The 20008-nt window shown below is 39.7% G+C and overlaps 1 protein-coding gene across 33 annotated transcripts in view; it reads right to left on the bottom strand.

Annotated features, from left to right (window-relative positions):
* The window catches only part of DZANK1 (double zinc ribbon and ankyrin repeat domains 1), a 112826-nt gene that overhangs the window by 90470 nt on the left and 2348 nt on the right, over nucleotides 1–20008 (bottom strand). For 31 of the 33 annotated variants that reach the window (XM_077872030.1, XM_077872037.1, XM_077872031.1 and 28 more), the window contains 5 exons: nucleotides 19018–19134; nucleotides 15875–16028; nucleotides 9082–9196; nucleotides 7574–7670; nucleotides 6480–6604 (listed from right to left, as the gene is read on the bottom strand). In XM_077872030.1, coding sequence (XP_077728156.1) covers nucleotides 6480–6604; nucleotides 7574–7670; nucleotides 9082–9196; nucleotides 15875–16028; nucleotides 19018–19134 — 608 coding nt within the window. Of the gene's footprint in view, nucleotides 1–5222; nucleotides 5431–6479; nucleotides 6605–7573; nucleotides 7671–8346; nucleotides 8484–9081; nucleotides 9197–15874; nucleotides 16029–19017; nucleotides 19135–20008 lie in introns of those variants that run through there. The other 2 variants (XM_077872057.1, XM_077872059.1) reach the window with 2 other exon arrangements.

Raw genomic sequence — 20008 nt, 5'->3', positions numbered from 1 at the left:
CCCCACCAAAAAGGAGAATTACAGACCAATATCCCTGATGAACATGGATGCAAAAATTCTCAACAAGATACTGGCCAATAGGATCCAACAGTACATTAAGAAAATTATTCACCATGACCAAGTAGGATTTATCCCTGGGACACAAGGCTGGTTCAACACCCGTAAAACAATCAATGTGATTCATCATATCAGCAAGAGAAAAACCAAGAACCATATGATCCTCTCATTAGATGCAGAGAAAGCATTTGACAAAATACAGCATCCATTCCTGATCAAAACTTTTCAGAGTGTAGGGATAGAGGGAACATTCCTCGACATCTTAAAAGCCATCTATGAAAAGCCCACAGCAAATATCATTCTCAATGGGGAAGCACTGGGAGCCTTTCCCCTAAGATCAGGAACAAGACAGGGATGTCCACTCTCACCACTGCTATTCAACATAGTACTGGAAGTCCTAGCCTCAGCAATCAGACAACAAAAAGACATTAAAGGCATTCAAATTGGCAAAGAAGAAGTCAAACTCTCCCTCTTCGCCGATGACATGATACTCTACATAGAAAACCCAAAAGTCTCCACCCCAAGATTGCTAGAACTCATACAGCAATTTGGTAGCGTGGCAGGATACAAAATCAATGCCCAGAAATCAGTGGCATTTCTATACACTAACAATGAGACTGAAGAGAGAGAAATTAAGGAGTCAATCCCATTTACAATTGCACCCAAAAGCATAAGATACCTAGGAATAAACCTAACCAAAGATGTAAAGGATCTATACCCTCAAAACTATAGAACACTTCTGAAAGAATTGAGGAAGACTCAAAGAGATGGAAAAATATTCCATGCTCATGGATTGGCAGAATTAATATTGTGAAAATGTCAATGTTACCCAGGGCAATATACACGTTTAATGCAATCCCTATCAAAATACCATGGACTTTCTTCAGAGAGTTAGAACAAATTATTTTAAGATTTGTGTGGAATCAGAAAAGACCCCGAATAGCCAGGGGAATTTTAAAAAAGAAAATCATATCTGGGGGCATCACAATGCCAGATTTCAGGTTGTACTACAAAGCTGTGGTCATCAAGACAGTGTGGTACTGGCACAAAAACAGACACATAGATTAGTGGAACAGAATAGAGAACCCAGAAGTGGACCCTGAACTTTATGGTCAACTAATATTCGATAAAGGAGGAAAGACTATCCATTGGAAGAAAGACAGTCTCTTCAATAAATGGTGCTGGGAAAATTGGACATCCACATGCAGAAGAATGAAACTAGACCACTCTCTTTCACCATACACAAAGATAAACTCAAAATGGATGAAAGATCTAAATGTGAGACAAGATTCCATCAAAATCCTAGAGAAGAACACAGGCAACACCCTTTTTGAACTCGGCCACAGTAACTTCTTGCAAGATACATCCACGAAGGCAAAAGAAACAAAAGCAAAAATGAACTATTGGGACTTCATCAAGATAAGAAGCTTTTGCACAGCAAAGGATACAGTCAACAAAACTAAAAGACCACCTACAGAATGGGAGAAGATATTTGCAAATTACATATCAGATAAAGGGCTAGTTTCCAAGATTTATAAAGAACATATTAAACTCAACACCAAAGAAACAAACAATCCAATCATGAAATGGGCAAAAGACATGAAGAGAAATCTCACAGAGGAAGACATAGACATGGCCAACATGCATATGAGAAAGTGCTCTGCATCACTTGCCATCAGGGAAATACAAATCAGAACCACAATGAGATACCACCTCACACCGGTGAGAATGGGGCAAATTAACAAGGCAGGAAACAACAAATGTTGGAGGGGATGTGGAGAAAAGGGAACCCTCTTACACTGTTGGTGGGAATGTGAACTGGTGCAGCCACTCTGGAAAACTGTGTGGAGGTTCCTCAAAGAGTTAAAAATAGACCTGCCCTATGACCCAGCAATTGCACTATTGGGGATTTACCCCAAAGATACAGATGCAGTGAAACGCCGGGACACCTGCACCCCGATGTTTCTAGCAGCAATGGCCACAATAGCCAAACTGTGGAAGGAGCCTCGGTGTCCAACAAAAGATGAATGGATAAAGAAGATGTGGTTTATGTATACAATGGAATATTACTCAGCTATTAGAAATGACAAATACCCACCATTTGCTTCAACGTGGATGGAACTGGAGGGTATTATGCTGAGTGAAGTAAGTCAGTCGGAGAAGGACAAACATTATATGTTCTCATTCATTTGGGGAATATAAATAATAGTGAAAGGGAATATAAGGGAAGGGAGAAGAAATGTGTGGGAAATATCAGAAAGGGAGACAGAACGTAAAGACTGCTAACTCTGGGAAACGAACTAGGGGTGGTAGAAGGGGAGGAGGGTGGGGGGTGGGAGTGAATGGGTGACGGGCACTGGGGGTTATTCTGTATGTTAGTAAATTGAACACCAATAAAAAATTAAAAAAAAAGAAAAAAAAAGAAAAGAAAAGGGCAGGCTGAGTTAAGATATTTAAAGACAGAGACAAAAAAAATAAAAAATAAAATAAAGACAGAGACAAAGAAAAAAATAAAATAAAATAAAATGGCATGATGTAGGCATTATCTGCTTGACATTTCACAATGACCTCATGAGGTGGGTAATATCCTCATTTATGAAATTTTTTGTAATAGTTTCTTTTGATATAATTTTGAACTTACAAAAAGTTGTAGGGAGAGTACAAATAACTTCAGCATACCCAGCTTGACCAGTTCTTCATGTTAACATTGTGCCCGATGCACTTTCCTTTTCTCTCTCTCTCTGAATCATGTGAGAATGAGCAGCAGTTACAATGCCCTTCTGCCCCCATATACTTCAGTAGGCATGTCCTAAGAACAATCATGTCCTCTTAGACAATGATGCAATTATCGAAACCAGAAAAGTTAATGGCGACACAATACTATGATCTAATCCCAGGATCTTTATTCAAGTGTGATTGTTCATGCCAATGATGTTCTTCACACTATATATATTTTTCCTGGTCTAGGATCCAGTCCAATATCACACACGGCCTTTTGTTGTCAAGTCTCTTTTCTTGTCTCCTTTAATCTGGAATTGTTCCTCAATCTGTCTATATCTTTCATGATTTTGACATGTTTGAAGAGTAGCGGGTCATTTAATTTGTAGAATCTCCTTCAATTTGGCTTTATCTGATGTTTCTTTATGACTGGATTCAGTCATGCATTTTGGCACAAGTACCAGAGAAATGATACTGTGTCCATTTCAGTGCCTCATACCAAGAGGCACATATAATCTCCATTTATATGCTAAGGGTGCTAGCATATGCTAATCCCCATTTAAGATGCTAAGGCTCAGAAAGCTGGAGTCACTTGCTTGAGGTCACATCAACAGTATGTGAACTGTGTCACGCACCCAAGCCTATCTTACCCCAGTAGGGTCCCTGTCCACCACAATACCTGTGGGCTGAGCTTAGGACTTCAGAATTTATGCTGCAGGCAACGGGAACAGTCAGAGGTTTTGAGTTGCTTTTGTGTCAGATCTAACATGGCACAGACCAGATGTCACAAAGTGGTGGTCTACTGGCCAAATCTGGCCAGATATTGAGATTCATTTGGTCCATATATATTAGTCCACACAGTGTATCAAAATTTGATTTAATTGTTAACATTTAAAATTAGGTTATAACACATAAAGATGCAGTTTTCTGGCTTTTCTTGCAAAATCATGAGATGTGGCAACACTGTGCCTGTAGCCTTCTTGTCAATAGTTGGCTGGAGCTGAGGCAAGATAACCTATTCAGCTGACGGACATTCCACATTGCCACAGAACCTCCAACTCTTATGCCCTGAAACTAAAGCCCGGTATCAGCTGTAATTTATCTTCCACCCAGGCTATACCATGCATTTACTCTGCTGCCTCACCTCTGATGGTACCCCCAGGTCAGATGCTTAGTTCAGAGATGTCTTGTATTGCTGGTGGTTATTGACATGCTGTAATATCCACCAGTATCATTAATTCTGATGCTTGCTGAAGTTAAAGTTAAAGCTGATGCTTCAGATGGGATTGAGCAGGAATATTGACAAGAATCTCTTACCAAAAGGAATAAAAAGAGTGGAAGATCAATGTTTTGTGGTCCTTTTCTGGTGCCCTTGGTCCTCTGCATTCTAATAAAATCCCCCCAATGTGTCCGCATGTTCCTAGTTTGGGGGGATTCTAAATCTTAGAATCTTTACATATTGTCTTACTCTATCTTTCCTTTTGAAACAACTCTTAAATAACTAGGTGGCTAAGGTAATCCAAATAAGAAAATCACTCTTTTTGGACATGTTACAGATTATTATGGTCACATGAGACTGTTTTCTGAAAATAGTTAGGATTGCAATTTGGTATATACTATTCATTCTTTGAAACGATGTTTTTTATCTCAAAATCAATACTCTTATATACTACCCTGGCTACCCTGGTGAACACTGCTCATAGTTGAATGATCATTAGTCCATTTGGTAACCAGGGAATTATTCTTCCAGAAGACTGCAAAGGGCAATCTTCTATTGCAGGGTGGTTGTCTTTTTGTTTACTGAGGTTTCCAGGAAGGCCTTACTAGGTCTGGTCCTCTGGCCTGGGCTTTGTGACCCTCCAGGAAATACAGTCAGTAGGAAGACAGAAGTACACAGGAGGTCACACTGAGTTACACTACAGCACTAGAGGCTGGAAATGAAGAAAAAGATTTGACCTTGGGATGAGGATGGTTGGTCTCTAGGCCAGGGATGCTTAGACTGAGCTGATCACCAAAATCTTGCATGAACTCCATCCCAGGCTTTTGGGATCAGGTTATCTAAAATGATTGCAGGAAGGTTTAGCTAGGAGGGCATATATATATATAAAGTTCCTCTAGATGATTCTGATGTGCAACCAGGTTTGGGAGTCATGCTTTTTTATAATTGATAATAAGTGTGAGCAGCTTTGGGATCACGGGTACATAATACATAATAGAAGCAGTTATGGTTGGATAGAAAATGGGATTCCAGGTACCCTCTACTTAGGGCTCAGAATCAGAGCAAGGGCTCCTGGGTTGCCCTTAGATGCCAAAAGTCTAAACTGAATTTTATAAACACTGAAAAATCAGAGTGCTAGAATAATTGTAGTAGGCAACTAGTGTAAGAGAATCTTTGTGCTATATAGTAATTATGTATTGACATGGTTTTTATTTAGATTATAAATCACCTTCATCTTGTCAAATCCAATGGGCAAGTTGCTGTCCTTGTCTAATTTGAATCCTTAGTAACATTTGACATAGATGTCTACTTCTCCTTGAAACTCTTTCTTCTTTTGGCTTCTATGGCACCATTTCTTCCCCCCTTGTTTTTCTTCCTACGTCTCAGGCTCTTCCTCGTCTGTTCAACCTCTAAGTCAAGGATTTTGTCTTGTGCCATCTACTCTTCATGTGTACACTGTCAACAAGTAATCTCATTTAGACCCAAGCTTTAAATACCTTCTATATATTGAAAATTTCTAAATATATATATCTATGGTCCTGACCTCTTCCCTGAGTTTGAACTTGCACAGAACAGTACTTAAGGCCTCCATCTGGAGGTCTAATGAGTCCTTTCATACCTGCTCCTCCCTAATCTTCCCCATCTCAATTAATAGCACCATCATTTCCAGATGCTCAGGCCAAAACCAGAGTCACCTTTAGCTCCTCCCTGTCCTTTATCCCATCTATCTGATCCTTTGCCCAAACCTGGTGGTTCTTCCTCCAAAACATACCTGGATTCCCACTACCTCCTACCATCACCACTGTTACAATCTTACTACAAGCCACCATCATCTCTCCCAGAGCAAAAACCTTCTAAATGATATTCCCCTTTTATTCCTCTACTGCTTAAACTCTATACTGTGGCCAAAGAGAAAAATTTTAAGTATAAATGATATCATGTTTTACCTTCCAAATAGATTCCCTTTACAATTAGAAGAAAAATCCAAACTCCTTGCAAAAGGCCTCAAGATCCTAGCATCTGTGATTCTCAATCATGCCTGACCATTAAAATCGCTTGGGGGTTAATTTTACTTATTTATTTATTTTAAAGATTTATTTATTTATTTGAGAGAGAAAGAGGAAATGGGCCAGGGGGAGAATTAGAGGGAAAGGGAGAAGTAGGCTTCCTGCTAAACAGGGAGTTCAACACAGGGCTTGAACCCAGGACTCTGAGCAAATACTTAAACAGCTGAGCAACCCAGGCACCTACTATTTTAAAATGTTTGATCGATGACTTACATGTTTCTTATCTGCCTGCCCTCACCCCAATAAAATGTAAGTTCCTGAACACCAGTGACTTCCTTGTCCAACACAGTATTCCCAGCACTGAAACAGTGCCTGGCACATGGTGAAAAGGCTAGGGAACACTGCCTTAAAAGTATTTCATGGGAAGATTAAGAATATAGGAAGTATTCAATACTGTAAAGATTTTCTTTAGAAGTTACCTGAGACTGCCAGGTGGGTGGTCTAGAACCTGATTCTTCATGGTAAGGTGGGATTTCCACTGGACTCTCTGAGAAGCGAAGATCTTTCCACGTTTTAGAGTCAGTTCTTTCGCCTACCTCAAAGTCTACAATTATTTAAAAAAAATCATTCTGTGAACGTCTGTAATTACACATGTAATCATGCAAATGTCTTCAGAGTTGGAAACCTTTTCAGGGACCACTGTCATCACATCTTTAATTAGATGTAGCAACTATATGAAGAAGCCCCCATTCAGTGAACTAGCACTGGGAAAGAAAAAATTAGCACAGACTGAGAAAATAAAAATCTGTCCTGCTACATTCTACAACACTCCACATCAGGTTGAGAAAATAGATAAATCCAATTGCAAGGTGAGCAGGAAACATGATTTCTCCCAAGGACACATTATAGCCGTAAAATGTCGTAACAGCCCCACTTGAGCGGCTATTGTTTCTTACTTGCTAAGAAACCTGTTCTCTAAAACCAGGTTATCAGAAACTTTGCTGATTGAAATCATATCAGCAAGAATGAAACATCCAACTCTTGCCTGGAGGACATGTCACTTTGACACAGAGGAGCAGTTTCAATTTCTAACCCTGGTGCACAAGCATTAGAAAATGGTCTCTGAACATAACATTCCACTTTTATTTTTGTAGTTTCCAAGATAAACAAAACCCTAGATCCCTTTACACTCCATACTCGATGGTGCCACTTCACACGCAGGCCTGCTTTGCTTCCAGTTGGTCAAAACTGTCTTTCATTTAAATTTCACCCAAACTCCACCCGTCCCCCAAATCCTATGACCTTGTCTTTTCCTTTGTTTGGTGTGACGCCCAGTTCCTCTGCAGTGTGGTCTCCCTCACTGCAATGACTCAACAAATCTCACTTTGTTTGACTCCTTGATTATCCCTCTTGATTTAAGCTGTTAGCAAGGACAGCACCAAGACTCAAATTATAACTTACTCTTCTATTCCAGTGTTTTTTATTCCAGCCCTTCTGCAGACAAGAACATGAGCAGTAAAACCATTTGGTGGTTTAGAATACTAAACCTTATCTTCATCCTGCGATGTCATACCTGCAGACTTTCTAAGGTTAACATTCCAATCCTGTTTATTTTCAGCATTCTTATATTTCTTCCATAGTTTTGATCCAACAAATCCATTTTTTAATTCCTAGGAATGAAAAGATTGCATGTCAATCACTTGATTACACCCATTGGCAATGTTAAAATGAAAAGTTGCAAGGTAGAGACAATGTCAAAGGGTCTTACTTGAAAGGGTTAACAGTAGTTTTTACAAAATGACCTCTGTTGCATTTTACTCTGGAAACACACAACTTTGTACCTGGGCTGCTTGGGTGACAACATGTCTGGTTGGAAGGCTCCACCAGTCAAGTAGCCAAGACCAGCAGCAGGCAGCAGGACATGAAGGCAGAACATTACAATAATGGGAGTCTAGGGAATAACAAAGGGAGCAGCAGATCCAGGAGGCAAATAAAGGGTGGGATCAGACCAAGATATGACTTAAGTACACTGCCTGCACATACATAGTCCTTATACTCTTTTCCAGGGACTCTCTCCCCCCATAGACTCAGGCCCTTATGCCTAATTCAAGCCTGAGCACCTGCTGATGCATGTAGGCTTAGCCTCTGTTGTATGCCCCTGCCCATGGCAGATCCCTACCCTGATCATACTTGAGCCCCACACCATGCCTGCACCCCACTGCTCTGATCTCACAGCCACCTCTCTGGGCTCTGGTCCATCCTTGGGCTGAAAGGATCCCCTCATATACTGCTGATTATCCCCATCAAGACCTCCGTGACTGCCACTTTTTTGGTTGATTGCCTTACCATGAAGCTATCCTGTTCTCTAGCCCTTGGATCTATTTCACTGATGGCCACAGCCCAGGGACTGAAGTTTCAAACATCCTTGTAGAAAAGTCCAGTTCACCCTCCGGAGAGGCAAGGCTTTGAGCTTTTCAGGGATAAATATTTCAGAATAGACGGCTATGGTCACAGAGGGTCACTAGTCACTACTAGTCACTGCTCTTCCCATCCCACCTCTATGCAAGGCAGTAAGTATGGCAAACATGCTCTCTGCCACCTTGGAACTTACACTGCATGGGGAAGATAGATGATGAGCAAAGTAATCACATAGTGAAAACACTATATAAAAGTGGAAGTCCTGGATGCTAGGGGAGTAGTGATAGAACACAGCATACATAGTAGTTTGGCTGGAGTAGTATACAGGGGAGTCAGAGCAAGAGAGGATGACTGAGACAGAAACTGATCACTTGGAATGTCAGGCAAATGGTTTCCACTTCTTCAGTAGGTAAACATGAGTCACTGAAGACACTGGAGCATGGGCCATGATGCTGGGCAGGAATTTCTAATGGGCAGGATGGAACCTGTGTAGGATGGACTGACCAACAGATGGGAAATCACTTTGCAATAGTTGCTACTGACCTCAATTATAAGGACCTGTGAGTACAGGTTCTCTTTCTCCCAAGAGAAAATGGGATCACTAAGAAAGAAGGAACCAAGAATGTGGTGACTATCTGAAAGTGTTACAGTTTCATTACGTACCTGCTTTGAAGAATCTTTGAGACCATTTTCAACATGGTTGTCAGAAGAGACTGTATTTGGCGGTTCGCAGCCCACCTGAAACACCTTCGTTACAATGCCACTCTGTCTGCAGTCCCTGAAAATTATTCAAAATGGAAAAAGTCTCTGTGTTACATAAAGCTTCAAAGAAAAGAAAGCTAGCAATTCAGATAGCTCTATAAAGTTCCTTGGTCTTGCTACTAAGGTTATTGTAATTTAAATTGGAGAAATCGAAATAGAACTTCTAAAGTCTTTCCTTACCTTATTCTCATTTAGATTATATATTGCCAACAAAGCACTCTGAAGCATACTGGCTTCAAAAACAAATCTGTGGGTTAACCACGCTCAGCTGGGCAGCTCTTATTTGCCATCTCTCACATGGTCAAATGTCAGCTGGACTGGAGTCAGCTGAAACATTAACTCAGCTGCATGTCTAAAATGTTTGCTTCCCTCATATTTAGAACCTGGGCTGGGATGACTGGAACAGCTGGAGACTCGCAACTCATCTTTCTCAGTCTGTTTGTCCACCTGTCTGTGTTTCTTTCTCCCTCCCTCTTCCTGTGGTGAGCTTGGGCTTCCTCACAGAATGGAAGGCTCAGGGAAATCAGACTTCCTACATGATGGCTGGTTTCCCCCAGGTTTGTGTTCCAAGAGATGAGAGCAGAGACTACAATACTTCTTTTGATCTAGCTTTAGTATCATTCCTGAAGCATTTTATTGGTCAAAAGGAAGTCATAGGGCCAGTCCAGGTTCAAGCAGAGGGGCTGCACTGGTAGGCATGGTTTATTGCAGAACCATTTTTGGAGATTATATGTCCCACTCACAAGATTTCATACTTTATTTTTTTTTAATTTTTATTTATTTATGATAGTCACAGAGAGATTGAGAGAGAGGCAGAGACACAGGCAGAGGGAGAAGCAGGCTCCATGCACCGGGAGCCCGACGTGGGATTCGATCCCGGGTCTCCGGGATCGCGCCCTGGGCCGAAGGCAGGCGCCAAACCGCTGCGCCACCCAGGGATCCCAGATTTCATACTTTAAATCTTTAAACTAATCTTTAAACTTTTTAATCTTTAAATACTTTAAACTACTCTAAAACAAAAAAATACCTATATACCATCCCATGTGAGTCAAGAGAATTTTCATTACCCCAGCTAAAGGTAGCATCTGTTCTGGCAGGGTTAACTATTTTTTAAGATTATTTATTTATTTATTCAGAGAGAGAGAGAGAATGAGGCAGAGACACAGACAGAGGGAGAAGCAGGCACCACGCAGAGAGCCTGACACGGGACTCGATCCAGGGTCTCCAGGATCACACCCTAGGCTGCAGGCGGCGCTAAACTGCTGCGCCACCGGGGCTGCCCAGATTTTAACTATTATTCCTTACATACTAACATTTTTTTCAATTTATCCATAACATTTCACAATTCATCTTGTTCCTGTCTGATACAAGAGAAGTTCCGTGAGAAAGCAATGTAGAAGTACCCATCGCTAAAAACCAGTGGTTATTGCATTTCAGTACCAGCAGCTTACCTATATTCTCAATTTTTCAAAACAGCTTTATTGAGGTATAATTTACATAAGATTCAGCTATTTTATTTTAAGTATATAGTTTGAGGATATTCAGTAAATTTACACAATAGTGTGACTATCACCATTATCTAGTTTTAGAACATTTCCATCACCCCAAAAAATTCCCTGGTGCCTGTTTGATGTCACTCCTTGCTACCAACTCCTACTGTAGGCAGCCACTGATCTGCTTCCTGTCTCTATAGTTTTACCTTTTCTAGACATTTAAAATAAATTTAACAATACAAATATAACCTAACAGGTCTGGCTTCTTTTATTTATTTTTTTCTGACGTTCATCTATGTAGTTGCATGTATCAGTGGTTTATTTTTATTAGTGAGTGGTATTCCATTTTATGAATGCATCACAGTTTGTATATCCAGCCCAGTTGATGGTCATTTGGATTTTTTCCAGTTGGGGGTTGTTACGAATAATGCCCCTATGAACATTCACATATAAGTCTCTTTAGTGTTAGCCCTGATAGTTGGGTTTTCTCTTTTTTGTAATACAAGTGCCTGACTTAAGCTCTGATTGCCAAGGTATCCACTTCAAAGAGGGATCCACTTCAAAGACAGCTGTCTTGAATAACTGCACTGCCAGCCACACCACTTGATAAAGAATCAGGCTATTACCACTCCCAACACCCACCCCCCATCCTGAGGCTCCACTTACACAGGTATAGTTTTTAAAATACAAGCATACCCTTTGTGTTGGGTCACACAACAGCAACCTGTTAGCCCCTTTGTTAAGAATTTGAATGACAACAAACAACAAACATAACAGCTACTACCTCTGATCTTCACGATGACTGTCAACTAAATTTTATTAATCTCATTTAATGAATAAGGAAACTGAGAATCAGAACTTATTCCAATTAATAAGTTCCTTTTATTCAAAGAGGAGCAAGAGAACTGGGATTAAAGTCCAGATCTGAAGGCAATGAACTCCATCCTCTGTCCCACACTCGAAACTACCCCTCTCAAAGCAGTGCTCTTCTTGCTTCTGTTGATGCTCATGGAGGTGACATCTGGATCTCTTCTCCACATACTACATACTGCTTGGGGCTGCAGATGGATGCCCACGAGATGCCCTGGTAACCTGCCAATCAATTTACTGCATTAACCATTATTGTAAAACTGTAAAGTCCCTCACTGAAGAAAAATGATTGTTCTCAGGGGACTCTGACTCCCCCAACTACCTATCTTCAATTTGAGACAACTTTTACCTCAGCCCAGCTCAATCTATCTTGACACATAAAGTAATTGACAAATAAGGGAGAACCACACAAGTTCATTATCAAAACACTATGATATCAAAGATAGGAAGTTCCTGACCATGAAGGTGGCTTTTAAAGAAGCAAGACAGGGATCCCTGGGTGGCGCAGCGGTTTGGTGCCTGCCTTTGGCCCAGGGCGCGATCCTGGAGACCCGGGATCGAATCCCACATCAGGCTCCGGGTGCATGGAGCCTGCTTCTCCCTCTGCCTGTGTCTCTGCCTCTCTCTCTCTCTGTGACTATCATAAATAAATTAAAAAAAAAAAAAAAAAAAAAAGAAGCAAGACAGATGTCAGAAAGTTTACAGACCCTGGACTAGACCATCAATATGGACCATCAAAACCCAACACCTGGGGTGGCTGAGGGGCTCAGTTGATTAAGCATTCAATTTCTTTTTTAAAGATTTTATTTATTTATTCATGAGAGACACAGAGAGAGAGAGGCAGAGACACAGGCAGAGGGAGAAGCAGGCTCCATGCAGGGAGCTCGACGTGGGACTCGATCATAGGATCACACCCTGGGCCGAAAGCGGTGCTAAACCGCTGAGCCACCCAGGCTGCCCAAGTATCCAATTCTTAATCTCATTTTAGGTCTTGACCTCAGGGTTGTGAGTTCAAGCCCCGCACTAAGCTTAAACAAAACAATCCTGACACCCATCCTGACTTGCTGAAATGTTCCTGAGATCCCAGCCCCTCCCGTTCATCCATGTTCTCTACTGACCATGCTCTGATGAGAAAATTCATGTACATACATTTGGACACATGAAAGCACACATACGACAGTGTCCTTTCTTTCATTACAGAATATCATATTTTAATAAAAATAAATTTCAAAAAAGTGGCAATGGTCAAATCTCTTTAAATGGACACATCCTTTTTTTTTTTTTTTTTTTTTCCCCATTAATGTGTCAGCTGCCACCCTTGCTTGCATACTGGAATCATCAGGAAACTTTAAAAATACTGATGCCTGGGTCTCATCCCAAGATATTGTTATTTAGTTGGTCTGGAATGTGTGACCTGAGCATGGAGATTCTACAAAGCTCCCTGGGTGAATCTGATAGGAACCCGTGGTAGATTGGTACAATAGTAGTCTCTGGTGCCCCTGTGCCCCTGCTGAATCCCCTCACACATTGACTTGGGTGTTGCCCAGTGACTTGCTTTGGCCAGTGAAACATTAACAAATATGATACAAGCAGAGACTGGAAGTTTTTCCAGTCCAGTTTTTCTGTGCATTCGAGCTTGCCCTTTCTCTTACAGCTTTTGGAACTGAATGAAAAAACTCCAGTTACCCAGCTGGAGTCCCAAGGTTCAGCCAACTGCCAGCACCAATCACCAGAAATGTGATTCAAGCTTTCTTAGTCTCAAAGTGAGCCAAAACATGACTGCAGTCAGGTCAGGGACCTCGGGAAAGATCAGCAGAACAAGAACCTGGCTGAATACATACAAAATGCTGATCCACAGAATAACGAGCAAATAAATGTTCTTTTTAAGACACTGTCAGGGTGGTTTGTTATATAGCAATAGCCAACTGATTCAGCAGCCAACGTTGAGAAACACTGGTTACATGATAATTTTGGAGATTCTTTATTATTTATGTTTATTTATCACAAGGGCAAAGCTCACTGTTAAGTTCTGGAAGCGACAAAAATTATTAACATAAACACTACTACCAACCATGATTGAATCACCAGAGGCAATGAATGCTAAAATTTGGGTTTGTTTTCAAATGACTTAATCGTGAGATCCAAACCAGATAGAAAGCTTATAGTAGAGAAGAATTACATATCAGTACCTTTTGGAAACTGAGCTAGGAGAGAAAGAGACTGGGGGTGCCCCCCAATCTGACTTCTTCATAAAAGACATCCATAGGGTCCCTGGCAGAGGGCTCAGGGAAGGAGGAGCCAGCTCGCTCCATGCAGTGAGCACTCCTTGCCCCACCATTCACTCACTCCTGGCCAGCTCTGGTCATTACTCTTCTCCAGGTCTGTCCTGACACATTTTTAAACAGTATCAAAATACAACAGTATTTTGGTTGTTGGTGGCTGGGTGGCCACTGGGTGGCTCAGTGATTGAGCATCTGCCTTTGGCTCAGGTTGTGATCCTGGAGTCCTGGGATCGAGTCCTGCATGGGGCTCCCCGCAGGGAGCCTGCCTCTCCCTCTGCCTATGTTTCTGGCTCTTTCTCTGTGTCTCTCATGAATAAATAAAATTTAAAAACAAAAAGCCCAAAATACTATAGTGCACTCTTATATCCTAACTTGTTTCCAGTTATAGCATAAATATTTTCCTGCATCCCTCAAAACTTCACAAACATAATCTTTCCTCTTAACCTGTTAGTGGCCTTTAATTGTTAACACTCTCATTTCAAATCCTTTTCCTCTCCTTAAGAAATTAATTGCCTTAAATGCCTAGAAAGAGGTTTGAATGCAGCAGTATAATTTCCATAAAGAAAATTTATTGCATTTAAATACGTTTTTTTAAAGATTTTATTTATTCATGAGAGACACACAGAGAGAGGCAGAGACACAGGAGAGGGAGAAGCACCCTCCCCACAGGGAGCCCGATGTAGGACTCAATCCTGGACCTCCGGGATCATGCCCTGAGCCAAAGGCAGACGCTCAACCACTGAGCCAACCCAGACATCCCTAAATACATTTATCACAAATGTATACAACCACAAATATTTCTGTCTTGAAGACTCAAAAACACTTTTGTATAAATACTTTCCCTGAGCTGAGTACGCTTGAAATACTAACAGTGTTTTCAGAACAGACACTAAGTGGTCACAGAGCAAGATGGTGAGAGGCATAAAGAATGACCTTATTTTAGACTCTTATGAAAGCTAAATTATATCCTCTGAATTACACAGTAATTATTGCTTCAACTTACTACTTCCTGCAACTTATAAAAGGGCCTACCTTACAGCATTAGGCACCAGAGTATTTTGCTGGTTAATTTTTAATAATTTAGGTGACTTTATTTTGACAGAAATGGTTTGTCAAGTAAAAAAAAAAAAAAGGCATTTTTCCAATCTGTAATAAGGGATAGTAATGTGAATGAGGGGTTTGTTTTGTTTCATTTCATTATTATCTTATTCTTTTTAAAAATTTTCAAATGCCAAAGCAGGCATCTGTGCAGGCAATTTGTTTTCCTCAAAAGCCATGCAGTAGCTCAACCACCAGGAGGAGCCTAGAGAGGTTTTTTTTGTTTTTGTTTTTGTTTTTTCTTTCTTTCTTTTTTTTAAAATATCTGCCCAAAGCAAAGTATTGGTTTGGGGCTTAAAAGTGTTCCCAAAAATGTGACTAAACCTGTCCTGCTGTGCAGAATAATTCCTCTATCACAGATACATAGACTTGCAAAGCTTTTTTTTTCCCTCTCTACAATACACAGTTGGCCAAATTAACTGTTGTTTCTATATTTGAAAATTGGAAAAAATCATTGAGTAGGAAAGAAAGAACCAAAAAAATGAATAAAGGAGCTAATGTCCAACAAATTAAAATGACAGTAGCCCTGAAGGCCAATTAAGTCAATACAAAATAAAATAGAGAATGAAGGTGGTGGTTGTAGGCCATGTCTTGTGGAATAAAAGAACCATCCACTAAAAACAGGATTTTCTTCATAGCTAGGTGAATCACTTTAAAGGTCAAACCCTGAAAAGGCTCTCCCTTCCCAAAATCCCAATGTAGAATTCAAAAGAAAAACAGTGTTAACATACAGAACACCTCATCAAGCTATACTCTCGTGATTTGTGCACTTTATGGTATACCCCAGTAAAAGACAAAACACAAAAGTTATAGGTATATATTGAAATTAAAATAACTTTTCCTTCACTGCCCTTCTAATACAGCACTTGTTCTCACGTGAATAAATAAATAAAATTAAAATGTAATGTCATTATATTACCAATTATTTTCATCACCATGCTCTTAACTTACTTAGAGACTGCGACAGCTTTAATTTGTATTTTTCCATCAGGCAGAGTAATAGGCTTCGTATACTTAAATGTATTATTTTCACCATAACCAATCTTCTTTAGAAATTCAGGTTTGCTGCCATCCAGGGTATAATATATCTTGACATCTGGGGTGTCTGAAAAACCCAAAACAAGATAACTGTAATTAACAGTAAAGTAGCAAAGTCTCTGAATAATGCCTGTGGGTCAGTTAATTAATGAGATTTGTTAAATATTATAGGAATGAGTAACAATAACTAGCAATAAGTGAGTTCTTTCTCTGTGCCAGGCACTATACCTTATATGAATTAGCTCATGGCATGTGTACAACCCTATGTGACAGGTTCCATTTTAGAACTCTTCATAGATGAGGAAGCTGAGTCCCCAAGAGATTTAAGGTTTGTTTAATAACAGCAGAGTGTGGTTTCACTTTGGCTATGGCCTATGCTCCATTCACTTTGGCTATGGCCTGCTTCTCCCTCTGCCTGTGTCTCTGTCTCTCTTTGTGTCTCTCATGAATAAATAAATAAAATCTTTAAAAATATACATTTATATCCATTCAAGCATGCATATATTCTTATTTTCCCCTCTCTTTTATGTTATTTTTTAAAAATATTTTATGTGGGGCAGGCTCCATGCAGGGAGCCTGATCTGGGACTCAATCCCAGGACTCCAGGATGGATCACGCCCTGGGCAGAAGGCAGGCGCCCAACCACTGAGCCACCCAGGGATCCCCTTCCCTCTCTTTTAATACAAATGGTGACATACCACACCCTGTTCCACACACTTTTTTTCATTGAACAATATTACCTTGGATAGTGTCCTATACTGGTATACAGAGTGTCCTCACTCTTTGTTATGACTGTATTCTGTCCTTATACAGATGAACCAATATTTAACCAATCCCCTACAGATGCATAGTTAGGTTCTTTTTCTTTTTCTTTCTTTTTTCTTTTGCCATCACAAGTACTGCAATGAATATCTTTGCATAAAGTTCTTTTAATATCTGTAAAGCATGTGGAACTAGTATTACTCAGTGAAAAGATATGTGCATTTGTAATTTTAGCTAATATGGTCTAACTTCCTTCTCTTTATGGACACTGAAACAATTTACATGGTTACCAGCAATGCATGAAAATAGCTGTTTACCCACACACACCCCTAGAGTGTGTTATTAATTTTTCTTTTATTTTTGCCATCTCCTAGATATAAAAAAAAGCAAAAAACCTGATACTTTTAACTCACATGTCTCACATTTTTTAGTAAGATTCATTCATTCATTCAACAAATATTTATCAAGTACCTATTATGTGCCAGACACTGTTCTAGGAACTGGGAATAGACCAGGAACCAAAGTCCCTGTTCTCAGGGAGCCTCTATTTTAGGAAGGACATACAAACAGTAAACAAAACAAACAAACAACAAATAAATATATACATGGTGTCAGGTGGTGACTAAATGCCATGAAGTAAATAAAGCAGGGGTAAGGTCTGCTCAGCAAGTAGGTAAAGAGATGGGTAGATGTATATTCCCCTATCTTTAAAAGACACTTATACACTTTCTTTCCTATAAAATGTCCTTTCACATCCTTTGACCACTTTTCTATTGGGCTACTACTCTTTTGTTATTACGTTGTAGAACTTATTTATTTATTCAAAAGATTTTATTTGAGTACATGTATGCAACTGGGGAGAGGGGCAGAGGAAGAGGGAGAAGCAGACTCCCCACTGAGTGCAAAGCCCTATACACTGGGCTCTATCCCAGCACCCTGAGATCATGACCTAAGCCAAAATCAGAAGTTCAACTGACTGAGCCACCCAGGATTCCCAAACCTCTTTACTTATTAAACATTTTAAATATTGGGACGCCTGGGTAGCTCAGTAGTTGAGCATCTGCCTTCAGCTCAGAGCATGATCCCAGGGTCTCACACCCGGCTCCCCATGGGGAGACTGCTTCTTTCTCTGTGTCTCTCATGAATAAATAAATAAAATCTTAAAAGAATTTTAAATATTAGGGAATTCAGATCTCTATCATTCATATCATCATTTGTCAGTGATGATCTACCTTCTCCCAAGAGTTATGGGCAAATTTATTGAGATTTGTTTTTCATTTGAGATCCCGGACCCCGGAATCATGCCCTGAGTCAAAGGCAGAAGCTCAACCACGAAGCCACCCAGGCACCCCATGGTTTGAGAATTTTTAAAAATAATACTAGTTTTTAAGATAAAGTGTGATGTAAAGTATTCTTAGTTGGAATTTGTCTAGGAAGCACAGGGGTTACCAGAAATATAAAGAAACATACTTTACTTATTAATTATCAAAACATAAATTAGAATTTCAAAGTCTTTTTAAACATGTATTTGTTCATATGTTTTATCTATAAAACTTTCCTGGGGCACCTAGCTTCTTTTCAAGCCCCACACTGGACACAGAAATTAAAAAAAATAAAAGTTTTCCCTTCTCCTTTGTTTACTTTATATATACCTCTGTATATATGTAGATATATATGTAGATATAAGTATGATATGTGTATATATGCAGTTTTATCATTACCAGGAAATGTATTCACTACTTCCTTCCTGTAATAGTAGTTAAGATTTATTTTGGCATTACCATGCACCAGACCCTGTGCACCTCACATGTCATTTAATCCTCACAGTAGCTCTAAATGGTAGATACTATTCTCACTAACAATGAGAAAACTGAGACTCAGACAAAGTAATGTATCACTAGAAGTTATCAAAAGCAGGATTTAATCTCCAACATGACTGACTGGAAATTCTGTGTTAGTGGGTCAGATTTTTTATCCCAGCAAAATAACAAGAATCCAGGGAAAGGCTGGGGAAGAACTCGGACATCTTACTTTGGCTAATGTGATTCAAGGCATTGCTGCAACTGTGTACTGATACATATGAAATGTTGGTGAAAGCCAACCGCTTTAATATAAATGTATACCACTCTATAAACGACCAAGTACAAATTTTGGAACTTTTCAAATTTTGGTACTTTTGTGAAATTCCCAAGGTCCTAATTGTAGAAAGCATGCAATGTGATAAATCAATGACCAGATGAACATACAGTATGGCAATGTTGTGTCACACGCTTTCAAATATATTTGATTCTTACCGGATTTCATTTCCAAAAGTGTGTTGTTATCAATTTCATGGTTGGCTTTTCCAGGCAGAGGCACTCGCAATGGTATGATCTGAGGGACACACACTGAGCCAGCAGTCATTTTCTCTCCTTACATTAAAAAAAAAAAAAAGGATGAAAATCAATTCCAATGGGCACCTTTTTGAACACAAAAATTGAAGAGAAGCACTTTGTATAAACACAGCAAAACTAGTAAAAACTAAAGAGAATGCCACCTAGAGCACCTGGATGATTCAGTTAAGCATCTGCCTTTGGCTCAGGTCATGATCTTGGGGTCCTGGGATCTAGCCCTGCATCAGGCTCCCTGCTCAGGGGGAGCCTGCTTCTTCCTCTCCTCCCTGCTTGTGCTCTCTGTACCTATATCTGTCTCTCTCCATCTCAAATAAATAAATAAAATCTTATAGAAAAATAAAGAGAATGCCACCTAAAAATATTATTTAATTTTTAATTCAAATAATTATTGTTTCAGCTACATTTTTGCTGTTGAGGTCTTGTATAGGATTTTGATTATCTATATACTTACTTCATTTCTAGAAAAAGAGCATGAATGAACGAGATGAGGAAACAAAATTATTTTTAAAAAGATTTTATTTCATTAATTAATTGATTGATTGATTATTTATTTATTTGAGGGAGAGATTGAGCAAGTGAGAGAGCCCAATGCAGGGCTCTATCCCACCCCAGGACCTGAGCCAAAGGCAGATGCTTAACCGACTGAGCCACTGAGGCACCCCTGAAATTATTTTAAATGAACACATTAGATGAATACAACAGTCCCTCCTTTCCACAGGGGAAATGTTCAAGATCCCAAATGGATGCCTGAAACCATGGATAGTGCCAAACCCTATAAATATTGTTTACATATACTGTATATTCCTATACATACCTACCTATGATAAATTTAATTTAGAAATCATGTAAGAGATTAACAACAAGAATAATAAAATAGAACAATTACAACAAC

Source organism: Canis aureus, chromosome 26 (genome assembly GCF_053574225.1).
Source record: "Canis aureus isolate CA01 chromosome 26, VMU_Caureus_v.1.0, whole genome shotgun sequence".
NCBI lineage: Eukaryota > Metazoa > Chordata > Mammalia > Carnivora > Canidae > Canis > Canis aureus.
Note: the sequence above shows the minus strand (reverse complement) of the source record. Positions and strands in the feature narration are given on the sequence as shown.